The sequence below is a fragment of the Durio zibethinus genome, chromosome 6, assembly GCF_047325235.1.
Source record: "Durio zibethinus cultivar Kanyao isolate XHJ-2024 chromosome 6, ASM4732523v1, whole genome shotgun sequence".
In the NCBI taxonomy this organism is placed as follows: domain Eukaryota; kingdom Viridiplantae; phylum Streptophyta; class Magnoliopsida; order Malvales; family Malvaceae; genus Durio; species Durio zibethinus.
In genome coordinates this window covers 23,845,627-23,861,762 of record NC_143167.1, presented here as the reverse complement: position 1 = coordinate 23,861,762, position 16,136 = coordinate 23,845,627, and the positions used below count along the sequence as shown (strand labels likewise).

At 25.8% G+C, this 16,136-nt stretch overlaps 1 protein-coding gene across 1 annotated transcript; it reads right to left on the bottom strand.

Moving 5' to 3' along the window:
- Positions 1-12,678: 12,678 nt before the first annotated feature.
- Positions 12,679-13,946, bottom strand: LOC111284374 (uncharacterized). The gene has a single exon (XM_022873056.2). The coding sequence runs from the start codon at positions 13,779-13,781 to the stop codon at positions 13,011-13,013; it is 771 nt and encodes a 256-aa protein (XP_022728791.2). The 5' UTR covers positions 13,782-13,946; the 3' UTR covers positions 12,679-13,010.
- Positions 13,947-16,136: the final 2,190 nt, after the last annotated feature.

Sequence of the window (16,136 nt, the reverse complement as noted above, 5' to 3'; positions counted from 1 at the left end):
ATAATATTCATAAAATATTACTTTTTACTATAAATTATATCTTAATTATTCATAAATATAATATTTTTATTAATTTAATATTTTAAATTAAAGAATTAAATAAGAATTTTATTAATATAATACATATATAAATATAAAATTAAACAAATAATAAAAAATATATATTTTATATATATTCAGGTCGAGTCAGAGTTGTGCCACTTAAAATCCTACTTCAATCCGAATCCAACCTTAGAGAAAAAAACCCAACCCATTCCAACCTTCGATTTAAAAAAAAAAAATTCGATGCTATCGGATCATAGGTGTCAAAACCTGTTGAGTACGAATTATTTTGCCATCTTTATATAGACTCTTAAACCATTCTTCCTAAGGAATGCATCACATAAAACTCTAGAGTTCATTGCTAAACCTTTTCACCCACCCAAGTAGAATGTAAATAAATTGCATATCTTGATAGCACACACCAAACACATTAGTCACAATCCCATTCTTTCTAGTTTGATATCTAGACTTATCAATAGCAAGTACATTTACTTTGACATAGGTCCCATCTAAGGCCCTAAGATAGTTTTATAAATAAAACAAACAAAGAGTTATAAGTGAAAACATAATATAGATTAAAGTATTATATATATAAAAGTTAGGAATTATATCTAATTAAACCACTGCCACCTCTTATTAATGAAGTTTTGGTTACGAATTTAAACCTTTTGTACAAGACTTCATGACATCTTAAAACACATTCAAGACATTTGAAAAATGTTGAGTTATTCTCTGCCTAGACCTCACAAACTCTCTACTAACAACTTTTTTTTTCTTTTTATCATGGACAATGATATACAAGAACTATACGACTAGTGATGTTAAGTAAATCACAAAGTGTATGAAATGCATGTTGAACTATATGAGTACTTTTAACACAAGCTAGGTTGATGTAAAAAAAAATCCCTTAACATTTACTTCATAAACTAATTGCCTTTTTAATGCATTATACTTAACTCTACTTTTTTTTCTCCTACGACACTCTAAAGCAATAACCAAAGCCAATACACCTAACTTATTGATCATCTCTATATTGCTAGATGAAAATTATGGTGGCAAGTGTTAGGAATCTCATCACAAGCTTTAATCTTGGCTCTGATACTCATTGCTAGAATCATAATAACTCTTATTACAGTTGTTAGACAAATAGCCTCAATTAATTAAGAAATCAAGCCAGCAAAAGTATAACCAAATAATTAATCAAATACACAAAAGATATCAATTTAACGTGATTCAGTCCTACATCCATAGACGAGAAAAAAATTTCACTAATTGTAGAGATTACAAGCACATCAAAACAATCAACACTCACTCACAATTAATACCCATGGATCTTATCATTCTCTTTTTGTCTTATGAAATATTTTCAACCTCAACAAACACATACTCATGTGCTAGGATAGTGTGGCTTGAAATAATTATCACCACAGTTGGTGAACATGGCGTATATGGTGTAAGTTTTTTTCCTCATGTTCACCACAACCCACTAGCCATTACTCCACATTGTAAAGCATTTTTTTTTATGTAACTTTCTCTTATAAATAGCTTTTGAGTGGTGAGAATTTTAAAAAAACAAGGGAGTCGAGAAAGAAAGAGTGATGGGAGTGTGCTGAGAGTGAATAGGTGCTAGGGTGAAGTTGTGGGTTTTCTTATCCAAGGTTGTTTCATTTGTTGTTTTGTTTATTTATTAAATAGTGAAAAACAAGATCTAATCTTGAGTGAGTGTTTATTAACAATGAATATCTCGTAACAATCTTCTTTGTGTGTCTTTACGTTTCAAGCAAATTAATCTCTCGAAACATGAACTCAAACTCTTCTATTGAGTCAATCTCTTCAGGTTTGCCTCTTTCCATGTCTTGAACCTTTGCTTTGATACTAGTTGTTAAAAATCTCATCCATAAGCTTTAAACTTGGCTCTAATACTAGTTGTTAGAATCACAACAGTTTTGATTCCAATTGTTAAGCCAAAAAGCCCCAATTAATTAAACAATCAAGACAACAAAAGTATAATTAAATAATCAATCAACCACAAAAATGATATCAATTTATTGTAGTTTAGCCCAATTGACCTACGTCCATGGGTGAGAGGAAAGATTTACTAATTGTAAAAAATTACAAACACATCAAAATAATTAACACTCACTCACAATTCATACCTATGGGCCCTTTCATTCTCATTTAATTCTATGAAATACTTTCAATCTAAATAAATATATACTTATATGCACCAATACTTATATGGATCATCTTAATCTCCCTTAATTTATCCAAACAAACGTAACAATCATCATACCTATGTGGACCTTTCCATTCTCCTCTAGTCCATTGCAAATATTCAAGAATACATACCCATAATAACCTTTTCAATCTTCTCTAACCCTATGAGGTGTCTATCCCATAAAACTCTGCAACTCTTTTACATTTATTTCTCATATCTAATCTTAAAGAGATTTCACCTATTTATAAGTATACTAACTTGCCAATCAAGAATTTATTTTCTCTTAAAATTTTTCTATTGCAAATCCTCTTATTCATCAAATAATATCTAATCAACTTTTTTAAAAAAAATCTCAAACAAATCTTTTATAAAATTTGAGTCAATCCCATTAACAAATTGTCCAATGTTAATAGACAAAATATCCATATCTAGCAAAGGCCCTTTTATGATAAATTAAAACATATATAAGCAACATGCATTTGAATGTGAATATAAACATTGATATGAGAAGAGCCAACAACAAAAAGAGTAAGGCAATGAGTGCTAACATTCATTTGCTTTCAAGCATTTGTACTACGTAACATAGACAAGCATTTATGCTCCATTTCATTTGATGGAAAGAAACTGAAGGTGATTGGCCAAGTGATCTTTTCTTTCATCATAGTTAATCAAAGAACTGTTATAAGAAAATATTAATAATTAATTATTAATCATTAATTGAATTTTAATTGCTTTTTCATACCAATTAGTAAGGGAAAAAAAAGAAAAACTCTTGTTCTCGCCCCGCGTTTATGCCCCGTTAAGGTGTTTTTGTCACAGATAAAACCTTATTAAGCTTAAACAGAAATTTTCTATATAACTCCTTAAACTTTCACTTCATAGTACTCTCCCATTTTTACAATATATTTAATAATAATAATAAAAAAAAAAAAGAAAAGATAAATGCGTAAGTGAAATGCTTGCGCACAAATTAGATTATGGAAATTTTTCAAAAAGGCTAATGACTAAAATATAATAGAATCATTTATCCTGCACATGTTTTTTACAATAGCCATTAAACAGATTTACAATAGCCTACATACTACAAAATTTTAAAACATCTCAAACACTGATTTTATACATATAAGCATTAGATAGGCAAACAGGTGCCTCAAGCAATAATAACAAACACATATTGATTCAAATAACCCTGCATTTCTGCACAATGCTCAAAACATTTTGAGAACCAATAAAATCTAAAACACCATCATGAAAAAGCACAGCTTTACAAGTTATGAATCTGACCTAAAGCTTAAAACAGTCATCATAAACCTATGCAAAATCTCAAAAAATATTAAGGGCACCCATAAACACAAAATAACACATTCAAAAACGCTAGCCACCAAAATCCAGCAAAAAAAAGTTCAATCGACACCCAATTGTTTGGTCTTGATTGATTAAGGTCCCGGTTTGGTCTCATAAATCATTCAGGAGTATGGTTTGTATTGTTGCTGATATAGCAATAATAATGTCTTTCCTGTCGCCCAAAAAAAATACAGGGTATCTTCTAAACTCCAATATGTTGTATATTGTCAAGTAGAGATATGCAGAAAAGAAAACTGTATCCATTTTTCTTTTCATTTATAAATTCATTACCTCTTTGTATCCTGTAAATCTCACCCAAAAAAAAAAGTAGAAATGAGCTGCTATCTTTCTTTTTGTGTTTCATTGTTCTTGTTGAAACAAACTGATCTTAATTTCTTAAATGAAGCCATAATATAAAATGGGGTCGAGAAATTAATAATCATAGTCTTCGGAGAGCTTAATTAGATTGATCATTGTTTTACAGTCATCAAAGCCTCGACTTAATTTTCACGTTTTGACACTATGATTGAATATCTATATTTATGCTTGGTACAAAAAAGCAGTGATAAAGGAAAAGTGATAAGTACATTGAATTTTTGTTGTAATTAATTGAATTATTATTGTGTATTGGTCAAGCTGCCTAAGAATGCGCAGTCATTACAATTAAAAATTAACTACTTTACCCGAAAAGAAATTAAGCAATTTGATATCGTGGTATATATAGTCTCTAATGTTCAACATCTAAAAATTAATATATAGTTTGATCGAAAGCAAATTATTCAGTTATTAATTAGATTAGATGAAATTCATTGAATATCAGTCTGAAATTTTGTCGAAAAATGGATTCGAAATGTCCTGACTCACATTATTGCTAATTAAAACCAAATTTTAAGTTTGCAATCAACAGGCATTAGTATGCTAAACTTTTAATTTTATTGATTAATATTTAAATTTTAATAATCACAAATATAAAAAAAAATTGAATCTACAGAGTAAAAGGAATTAACACAAAGTTAATCTGTACATTAATTAATTAGAAGAATATATATATAGAGAAAAATATTAACTTATACCAATGTAAATCTTTTTTTTCTCATTTATCTTTTTTATTTTTTAAATTTATTAAAATCAATAATTAAAAAAAAATAAAACTAAAAAATCCGACATTAGTATAAATTGATCTTGACCCTTATATACATATATATTTGAGATTGGGTCATACTAGTGGACTAGAATGGCTAAGACAAAATTGCCATATTCATTTACCTAAATTGGTTTCCTTAATTATATAATTTCAATACATCTGGGCGGTAGGACTTGAGAGGCCTGAGGCTAGCTCCGATTCTCTTCTAATAGTGGTCTTATTTTTCCATTAATTTTACCTAAGAAAAATTTATCTAAATTTTTTTCCAAAAATATGAAAATTTTGTTTTCTCCATTCATGATCATAATATTCACATTATAAAACATACAGATGACTACTTGTTCACAGCAGTAAATTTCTACTATCTTATCCATATATGCTTTACTGTATATTTTTAAAATATATGGGAGACATAGAATGAAGCAAGACAAGTGGCACGAATAGAAGCATGCGAGATAATTGATGAGAAATTATTAGTTAGATGTTTCCTCTCATACAAACTAGAATCAACCAATTGTATAAAACATACATGACAAATTTCTTGTGGATCCATCTATGCTGATTAATATATATTATATCAAATTTTAATGACGTGAACTTACTTGACTGTTGGACCTAAAGGTGATCACATGAAGGGAAGGGCTTCTCTAATAATTTTTCAATTTAATTAAACACAAGGAATTTTCCTCCAAAGACTTTGGCATACATAATTAAAATATTTGCCACCTCAATGAATTATACATACATAGAAAGCAGAAACATTTCACAAGCAATTCTTTTATTATATAATCATGTAATTGTTCAATCATATTTTATTATGAAAATATTTATTACTTATAAATATAAGTTTTATATAAAATTTTAATGAATTCTATATAATTTTAAATTATAATTAGTTAACTCTAATGTGATAATTGATATGTTTTCAAGATTTTCATTTTCCTTTCTTAGTCCTTTTCTTTACATTGAGAAGGCTTATAATTACTGCCATTATCATTGTCGAACAACATAAATATATGGGATCACTACTACTTATAACCCTCTTTGCTTCATTCACCAACTAAATTATACTTATCATTTCGCATGAAAATCAACCATCAAAGTTTTTAGATGAAACCAAGCCCAAGCTTTCATGATTAGCCATTTCATGCTCACGAATAAGTTGCACTCCGATTAATTATGCCTTTACAAATATATAAATTGATATCATATCATTTTTTAACAAAAAATGGTTCATTACTTATAAGACTTTTATTGCTACGAAGCTAAATAAAGTCCAAATGAAATGAAATAGTTCTACTAAAAAAATAACAATAACCAATGAGCAGCTAGCTTAATGCTAATAATGGAGTCGATTTTAAAATTAAGAGTCTAACCCCAATCATAATTAAAAAAACCAATAAAATAAAATAAAATAACTTTAGATAAGACCACTAAGGTCATGTTTGATGTATGTGATAATAGATAGGATAAAATAATAATCATTCTATACTATGTTTGATTTATATCTAAAGAAAAAAATAGGATTATAAGAAATATTAATTATCCTCTTTGCATAAGACGATTCAATTCTTTTAAAGTGAAAAAGATTATTTTTAATTCATGAAATTGAATTTACATGTCCTAGTTACTCTTAAAAATTATATCAATAATTTAAATTGTATAAATTAAGAAAGAATAATTTTAACCAATAAATAAACTATCTTATCCTAATCTTTACATATATTAAACCTAAAATAGTATGATATTATTTAATTTAATACTAATCATAATATCATCTTATCTTATCCTATCATAATCTTTTGTACTAAACACAACCTTAAGGATGTGTTTAGTACACAAGACTATGATAGGATAAAATGATATAAGATTATAGATAAGATTAAATTAGATGAGACACTAAAAGTGTGTTTGATGCGTAAGAGTATAATAGAATAAAATGATATAAGATTATAAATAGAATTAAATTAAATAATGCAATCTTATTTTATATTTGATGTATGAAATAATTAAAAATATGATATGATAATTTTTTCTTTCACCATATTTGTTATGTATAAAATTAAGATTAGGATAAAATGTTTTTTTTATTAGTCAAAATTACTTTTCTTTAAAGAGCTAACAATTTAGATTTATAATATTTTATATAAAAGTAATTCAAATTTTTTTTTTTTAACTAAAATAGATCTTTTATGATCATTTTTATAGATAAGAGTTAAATTTATTTTTTTCTAAAATTTATCTTTCAATAAAATAATCAATCATTCTAAAAAAAGTAATTTAATTTAAAAAACATTTTTTTGAAATTTAATTTTATCAAAAATATTTTTTCACTATTTTTCTCTTTATTTTTCTTTTCATTCATTTGTTTTTATTTTTTTATACTTTAAAGTTAAAATAATTTATATGATTGAGATATAAAATATTTTTTAAAATGGTTTTTCAAAAGAAATAGCTATCCTTTTTTGAAAAAAGAAATCAAGAACATAATTTATATATTTTCTTTCTTTTAATTTTCTTCTCTCCTTTTCTTTTATTCTCCCTCTCAACAAGAGAGAAAGGGAAAAAATGAAAAAAATTAAGAAAAATGGAATATGAAAATATGAAAAAGGAAAAATAAGAAGAAAAAAATTTTAATTTAATAATTTAAAATTTATTAACTGGAAATATTTAATTTAAAATAAGTTTTGTGGTTAAGAGATAAATTTATTTTTAACAAAAAATAAATTAAGTTTTCAAAAAAGTTCAAAAAATTATTTTTTATCAAAACTATATTTTTATTTATTTAAAAAAAAGAAGAATAAGGGAAAAATGAAAATAAAGAAAGAAAATGAGGGAAGAAAAAGAAGCAAAAAATAAAATAAGGGAAAATTAAAAAAGAAAAAAGGAAAAGAAGGAAAAAATTTTGGATTAACCAATTAAGCAATGACAACTGTTAGTTTATTAAATGCTTAAGTAAAATTTTAAAACAAAATAGGTCATTTATAAGCTTTTAATACTTAATCTCTTAGGATTAGAAATAATCATCCCCTTCCCTCCCAGAGAAGAATGAGTTATCTTATATTATAAGGATAATTAATTCTCTTTATAATCCAATGCTCATTTAATGTATGCAAAGTGCACCAAACACAAAATAAGATGATAATCATCTAATCTTATTTATAATATTATGCATAAACATTCATTAAGCTTTCTCAAATTAGTGGTGCCTTGATTATTTATATATATATATATATATATGAGAAGGGATAAATTTACATGGTGTAAAATTTTTTTAGTTTTATATTTTTTTTAACCATTGATTTTAATAGATTCAAAAAATGAGATTAAACTATTTTTTCCTATTTTTACTTGTCTCTCTTATCCTTTATATATATATTATATATATAAATATATATATATATATATATATTGATATATATTTGGGAAGAAATAAACTTACACAATATAAAATTTTTTTAGTTTTATATTTTTTTTAAACTTTTGATTTCAATAGATCAAATGGATGAGATTAAATTTTTTTTATTTTTACTTGTCTCTCTCATCTCTTAAATCTATTAAAATCAAAAGTTAAAAAAATGTGTAAAACTAAAAAAAAAATTACACTGTGTAAGTTGATCATTTTTCGTGAATGTATATATACATAGATGTATGGCCAAGATTAATTTATATATGTGAAAATTTTTTTGGTTTTCACTTTTTACACTTTTTTAACAATTGATTTCAATAAATTTAAGAGATAAAAAGGACAAGTCAAACAAAAATCAATCTCATTTCTTAAATTTATTAAAATCAATAATTAAAACAATTATATATATATATATATTAGTTATCTCTTTTTTTTAGAACTTTCATTACTTTTCCGACAGTCAACTCATTTTTAATATTTTCATTCTTTTTCACTTCTTAATCAAAATTATTATTATTATTATTGTTATTATTATTACTATTATACACATTAATTGAACGTTTAAATCACAAGTTGAACTTCTAATAATAATATCTATGGTATCTTCTTGGAGGTATATATTAAAACACATGGAATGTGATTATCTATCTCTTTTGGTTTTTACCTTAATATATATTTACTACTTTATATTTTTTTTCTTTTTACTGTTCTTTATTCTTTAATGAACTTGTTTTTTTTTCCTCTTATGGCTATGGTCTTGGTTCTTATTAAATAAATGCCGTGATTATGATTAACATGTATCTATAATAATATAAAATTTTTTACTGAATTTGGTATCATGAAACAAGTGATACCAATTAATTTTATTAAATAAATGCGGCAACACACTCTTTAGCAAGGCATGGTTTGTCATTAGAAGAGGATTTGTTCGGTTGTAAAGTTGGATAATTCTCCTATCGTTTAATTAATTCCAGCTTTTATCTAAAAAAAAATTAATTTTATTGGGTGAATTAATAAATAAAAAAAATTTATTATAAAAAAAACTAAAATTAAAAATACATAAATCTATTTACTTTAAAAAAAAAAACCCACTTAATTAAAAAAAAAATCAGCAACCCTTTCTTATATATTATTTTCTTTCAAAATTTCTTTTTCACTCACATTGTAAGTGTTATCAAAGTCTAGTATATATCAAATTAATAGACCAGTAACTACCTGGTTGGTTGATAAATCACATATATATCAAACATATAACCTTGAATACCAAATACATACATATATATATCAAATCAATAGAGCACCATTTGTTTTTTTTTTTTTTTTCGTAACGTACACCTTCTAGAAGGGCAAATGTGTAAATTTAAGATAAATAAAATTTAGAATAGTTCTTTAACTTTTCAGAAATACTATGATACTCAGTAGTCAAGAAATTTTTTATATATTTTATGTTTTAAAAAGAGTTTATAAATTTTAAAAAGATTTTACATGTTTTTTTATCTTATTTAATTGAAGAATAAATCAAAATAAAAAACTCTTCGTGTTTCAATATTCTTCTATTTTACCTAGATTTTTATACTATTTGGTCTTAAATATATCAAACAAAATAAATTCTAAAGGCTTGGGTCTTCTTTAGTTTATTTATTTATTTATTTATTTAAATATTAAAAATTATAAAAATTTTCTAAAAACCATAAAAAATTAAAAAATATTGAAATTTTTATAAAATTTCAAAAAAGTTAAAAAAATAAATATTTGATTAAATAAAATGTTAAAATTGTGAGTATAATAATCATTTATATAATTTAATAATCGATTTCATCTATCTAATTTGTTATGTCAGTAAGTTAATATAATGTAAGGAAAGCCAACTCTCATGCCAACCAAGTACCGACCACATCAACATTTTTAATGACAAAATATTGATAAAATTATTTGTAGACACCCTAATTTGTTCGGGCCCAGGCCTAGGTGCATCGAGCCTGGTTCAACAAAGGCTGGGCCAAGCCCATTAGGCTTAGCTCAGATCTATTTCAGTAAGGACAGACTGGCTCAATTTTATTTTATTTTATTTTGTTTAACTTTTTTTTTATTTTTTTAAATTAAATTATTATTTTTGGTTGATTTTATTTTATTTTCATTATTATTATTATTATTTTGGTTTCTTTGTTCAAAATAGAGTCTTAATTATATATATATATATATTATTTTATTCTTTTCCACTTCCTTCTAGAATAGGGGCTGGTAAGGTTAGACTTGAATCCCAATCAAATAAGAAATAGAAATTGATCAAAAATTATTTATGATCAATGCCTATAAATATAAGCTTACACAAAAATAATGGGGACAAATCAGAAAGCTAAAAATAAAAGACAAAGTCTAAAAATCTTCTAGGAGTGGTTAGAAGCAATTTAAAAATTTTTAAAATTTTTTTAGAATTTTTGATTTTTTTCTGAAAAATTTTTGAAAATTTTTCAGATTTCAGTGAATTTTTCGACGAGTTTTTCGACCAACTTTGAAGCTTTCGGCATAAATTTCTAGTTTTCGATTAAATATTCAATCGAAAATTGGTATCGGATAGAGAGAAAGAAAAGAAAAAGAAGAGAAGAGAGAGAAGAAAAAAGGCGCATTTGCTGAAAGGTTGGGTTATTTGCCTTTTATACTTGCACAAAACGACGTCGTTTTGGCCTTAAGAAAACCTTAGGATCCGCACGTTTCCGCTTAAGTGACCCAACCCGGAGCGCCAACCCACTTCTGACCTGCTTACCAGTTGATTCTTGGAGCCAAGCAGAGCCGGTTTCCCTGACCCAAGCCTTCGAGCTGCCTTTTGTGCCTGAAGCCAAGCTGCACCAGCGGCAAGTCGAGCCGTTTTCGAATATTTTTGGTATTTTTTTATTTATTTAAGTATTTTATTTGTTTATTTTTTTTTCTTTTTTTTCTTAGTTTTTTTTTATATTTAATTAAAATAAAAATAATAAAAAATAAAAATTTTGAGAATAAATATTAATTATCTAATGATGAAATTCATAAAAATTTCAAATGGCAAATTTTTATGAAATTCCTAGGTGAGAAATTTTGTTTAAATTTGTCCCAAATGGTAGAATAATTTAGATAAAATTTCAATAACAATAATTAATATTTGTTTTCAAACCAAAAAAATTAAAAACATAAAAGTTATAAAAATATAAAAAAAAAATTGAATTAAATACAAATTACCCAATGGTGATATTCTTAGAAATTTCAAATGGTAAATTCCTAAGAAATCTCTATGTGAGAAATTTTTTCTAAATTTAACCTAAATGGTGGAATGATTTAGATGAAATTTCAATACAAGTAATTGTATTCTTTTCTGAATAAAAATTTAGATTGAAAATATTGATAATTATTTAAAGATGATATTCTTAGAAATTTCAAATGGTAAATTTCTAAGAAATCTCTAGGTGAGAAATTTTCTCTAAATTTGACCCAAATGGTGGAATAATTTAGATGAAAAATTTTCATAAAAGTAATTGTCATATTATTTTCTTTTCAAAGAAAATAAAAAGAATTTCTAAATAGACTCAAATGGTGAAAAATTTTAAAAATTCACAAAAAGAGAAAATATTTCTAATTTGGCACAAATTGTGGAATAATTAGATATATTTTTTGACAAAAAAATAAATAATAATTAAACATTTTTCCGACGACAAAGCCTCTTCAAAAAATCAAATTGGATCCTTAAATACTCTTGAAGTAAAAAAATATTTTTTAAGAATTCTACTAGATTGATAGAAGAATCTTATAAATTATTTTTAATATTTCAATTTAAAATTTAAAACCATTAGACTCAATACTTTAGGATAAATTCGAAATAATATAGTACCATCCTTCGGATGGATATGTGAGGGTGCTATAACTTTCTCAATATGTAACCGACTCCCGAATCCTATTCTGGTTAGTAGACTCAAACTTATTCTTTTAGGGATTCTTAGTCAAGCTTAGAAGTTTCTTAAAATGATAGATTCCTTAAGTGACCAATCACACCTAATTAAAAAAAATTGGTGGCGACTCCATTCATTTGTTAAATCTAACGATAGATCTCTAAATATAGATGTTATAACATTATTTATTAGATTATAATTATCAAATCAAAATAGTATGAAAACTAAATTTATATAAATTATAATACATGAACTAAATTTTAAATTTTCATAAAATATAAAAACTTTTGACATAATTCGACTTTATTTTTATGGTAAAAGATAAAAATGAACTACCAACTCCCATATATATATAATTTACTTGTATTAATATAAGTATTACACATTTTTTTAGATTAAAATTAAATTTATAAAACTTATATTTAACTATTTTGATTCAATAATAAAAAAAATATAACAATTACACTGATATTTAAAAACTAAACATACAAAATCAATTTAAACATGTATTAATACAAAATAACTCTAAATAATAAATTATATATATATATATATATATATATATATATATATATATATATACACACACACACAAAAGCAAGCATCCAAAAGTGACGATATTTTCTATTCCAAGTATTACAAAATTAATTTAATAAATATTGATGATATGATTTGTAATGTTGTATTGTCAGGAATCTCGTGATTATCATTAATTTCTAACATTCCCAAAACTTAATAGTAGTAAAATAACAAAAAATAAAATAAAATAAAATCAATTACTGAAAGCGAGAGGGCGTTATCACTAGTGGACCGCCACTGTACATCATCCTCCCCTTCTACGTCAAGTCGTCATCCCTCCCACGTAAAAACAAGAGGCTTAAAAGTCCACAAACGATAAAAGTAAACTGTTGGGAAATGGTTCAGCTCCGTGCCACATTAGGCGTGAGGCATCCAGAACGACGCCGTTACATCAACGCTAGTATGATCTCTGCAACTCAACGCTTTTAACAAACTCCAAGAAGAACACTTGTTGGAGCTTCGGTTACCAGCGAGCTTCTTGCCGCCATCTTCCACCGTGGGAAACATAATCGAAGGACTGCGATGGGATTGCCGGCTTTTGATATCTTTAAGCTCCATTTCCGGTGGAAACTTAACCATTCCAAACATGAAAACATACCATCTTGGCTTAACTAATTTTTTAGGTGAAACCTGATCATGTCTTTCGACCCTTCTTACCGAAGGATTCCTCTCCATGTCATAACGATGAAGCTTTTGATAATCCAAGGAACGGCTGCTCCTGAGAAGTGTAGTGTTTTTTGTACTGTTTGAACGAGTTATGGAGCTGCTGCATAACTCGGACAGTGACTCGGATCGTTTGCGTAAAACATTGCTTTTCCTCTTTTCTTCCCATGTTTGGAAGGAAATAGGTTGTTCTCTAGAAGGAAAGAGTTTGCCGCAGAAAATTATATCGTCGGCTGGGCACATATCGGAGCTAATGTCGTTCAGAAACTCAAAGAATTCAGGGGCAGCCGTGGATGATGATCTTCGAGATTGGGCAGACAATATTTTTTCCAAATGATCATTTTCGGGGTTGCCATTAATGGTATCTGTCAAATCTAAAGGAAGGTCGCAAAGAGAAAGTGCTTCTTCAGGCTCTTCAACTTGATCATCATGAGGATGAATATTAGAAGTAATTTCTTCTCCCATGCTTTCGTATGTTTGCGAGAGAAAAATGGAAGATTTAATAAGACGAGGAGAAGTTTTTGGCAAAGCTTTCTAGAGAAAAGAATTGGTCTTATGAGGAGAATATATGGTATAATACATACTAAAAAAAATGAAGTCTAGAAATAGAGAAAGAAAAGTGAGGGAGGAGGAATGATGTTATTTCTACGACATGCGTTTCCTTTTTGTTTGGCGTCTATTTAAAGTGATAATTATGGATTTTTCTTGTTTCCATTATTGCCCATATATATCTTCTAGATCACGTATATAACAAATTATCAAAAGAAAGAAAAAGAAAAACATGGGTAAAACATCTAGAAACAAATTATAAGAATTAGGAACCTATTATAATTTTTTTATTAAAAATATTTAATAAAAGTTTTAATAAAAAAAACTAAATTGATAAATTGATAGAATTTAATGAAAAAATTAATAATATGTAAAAAAATATTTATCATTTATAATTAAATTTGACTAATATTTATTTAATGACAAAAATTTTATCAAAAATTTTATTAAAATATCTATCTAAAAAATATATCAAAGTTTATTCATTTTTTTTTCAAAATTTACATACTAGATCTATATAATAAAAACTTTTAAAATATATTTGACATATAAGATTATGATAAAATAAAATTAGATGATATTATAAATAATATTAGATTAAATAATGTCATTTTATTTTGTGTTTGATGTGAATAAAATTTAAAATAAAATAATTTATTTATTGATCAAAATTATTTTTTCTCCAAATTTATATAATTTAAATTATTAATATAATTTTTTAAAATATAATAAGATATGTAAGTTTAATTTTATCAATTTAAAATAAATTTTTTTATTTTGAAAGAATTAAATTATCTTAGAAGATGATTAATTTTTCTTGTAATTTTATTTATTTTTAGATATAAATTAAACATATATAGGATAATTCTATTAATTATCTTATACATTACGTATGATCTTAATTTATCAATTTTAATTTTTAATTATATTTAATCAATTTAAATAAAAAACATCTGTCGAATTTTTCTTAACAAACATCGTATAACTCTTTTCTTTCTTCTAATTGATAGCCTGGCTTAGCTAAAATATTATTTTAGCTGTTTTGGATTTTGAGGATGGTTAAGCTGTGTGGATAGCGTTAAGTCCCATAAAAGAGTGGCTATAGTTTAGTTCGGCCGTCAGCAGCGATGCATCGGTGAGTGGCCGACACGTCTCTTAATTATGCCCATGAATGGATCGATGGTAATATCGGGTGTTGGGTGATTCTCAATTTTCACCTTCACCACCAACAACATTGCTTGACAATTATTTCTGATTTTTCCTAACATTTTATTTTTGTAAATAATTATTAACTAAAGAAAAACTATACAGAATTATATAAAAGGTAAGACTGCAGATCAATGATTCCCTTTAGCATCTAATTAAGTTTCCCTTTTGACGCCGTTTCTGTGCTTTTTGCTTCTTATCGAGAAAAATATGCATAAATTCATTAATATTGTTAAAATACAAAACATATGATAGTAACAAAAGGTTGATACACAAAACTTGGCTGCATCTTCAACACCCTAAGGTTCAAAATTTCTTATATAGTTTACCTTTATTGCTTCATTTTGTATCCTCTGCTGAGTTAAGAGGAAGAAAATGAGATAATTGTTTCATGGATTCAGAAGGCTCACATTAACAATTCCAAAAGAAGATAAAGGCTGCAGAAGATTATTCTTCGATCATGACATCCAGCCGTATGCATAAAGGGTTTTAAAGTGTTTCGGTACCCAAGTCTCACTCAGTGTGTGCTTTTCTAAATGCATTTTGATAAATTAACCAAAATATCATTCAGTCCAAAATGCAAAGGACTACAAGTTTTATTAGATAAATTTTACACGTAAAACAAAGTGATATATGCTAAAGACATTCCACAAACCTATAGTCATTAATGATCCAAGAGCTCTAACTCATGCTGTCTTAAAAGAATATATATATATATATATATGTACATAAATTCATGGAGGAAAATAACTATGCAAACCTATATCTACAGAAGTTAAGATGGGAAAAGCTACTAACCACACAAAAATAAAAGATATTATCAAATCACGTTTTCTTTGAACAATTAGAATAAAGATTTTCTTAGCAATATTAATCCATAGTTGTAATTTGTAAAGAATAAGCTAATTACCTAATATATATATTTTTTATATTTGAAGCTGTTAAAACTCAAATTTTTGTAATAAATGCCAAATTTTTTTACATAAATTATAAATTTATAAATCTTAATTTTATTACATAAAACACAATAAATTTTTAATTGTCTAATATTTATTTGGATTATTA

Coding starts and splice junctions, on each gene's coding strand:
- LOC111284374 (XM_022873056.2), bottom strand. CDS start 13,781: ATGGGAGAAGAAATTACTTCTAATATTCATCCTCATGATGATCAAGTT.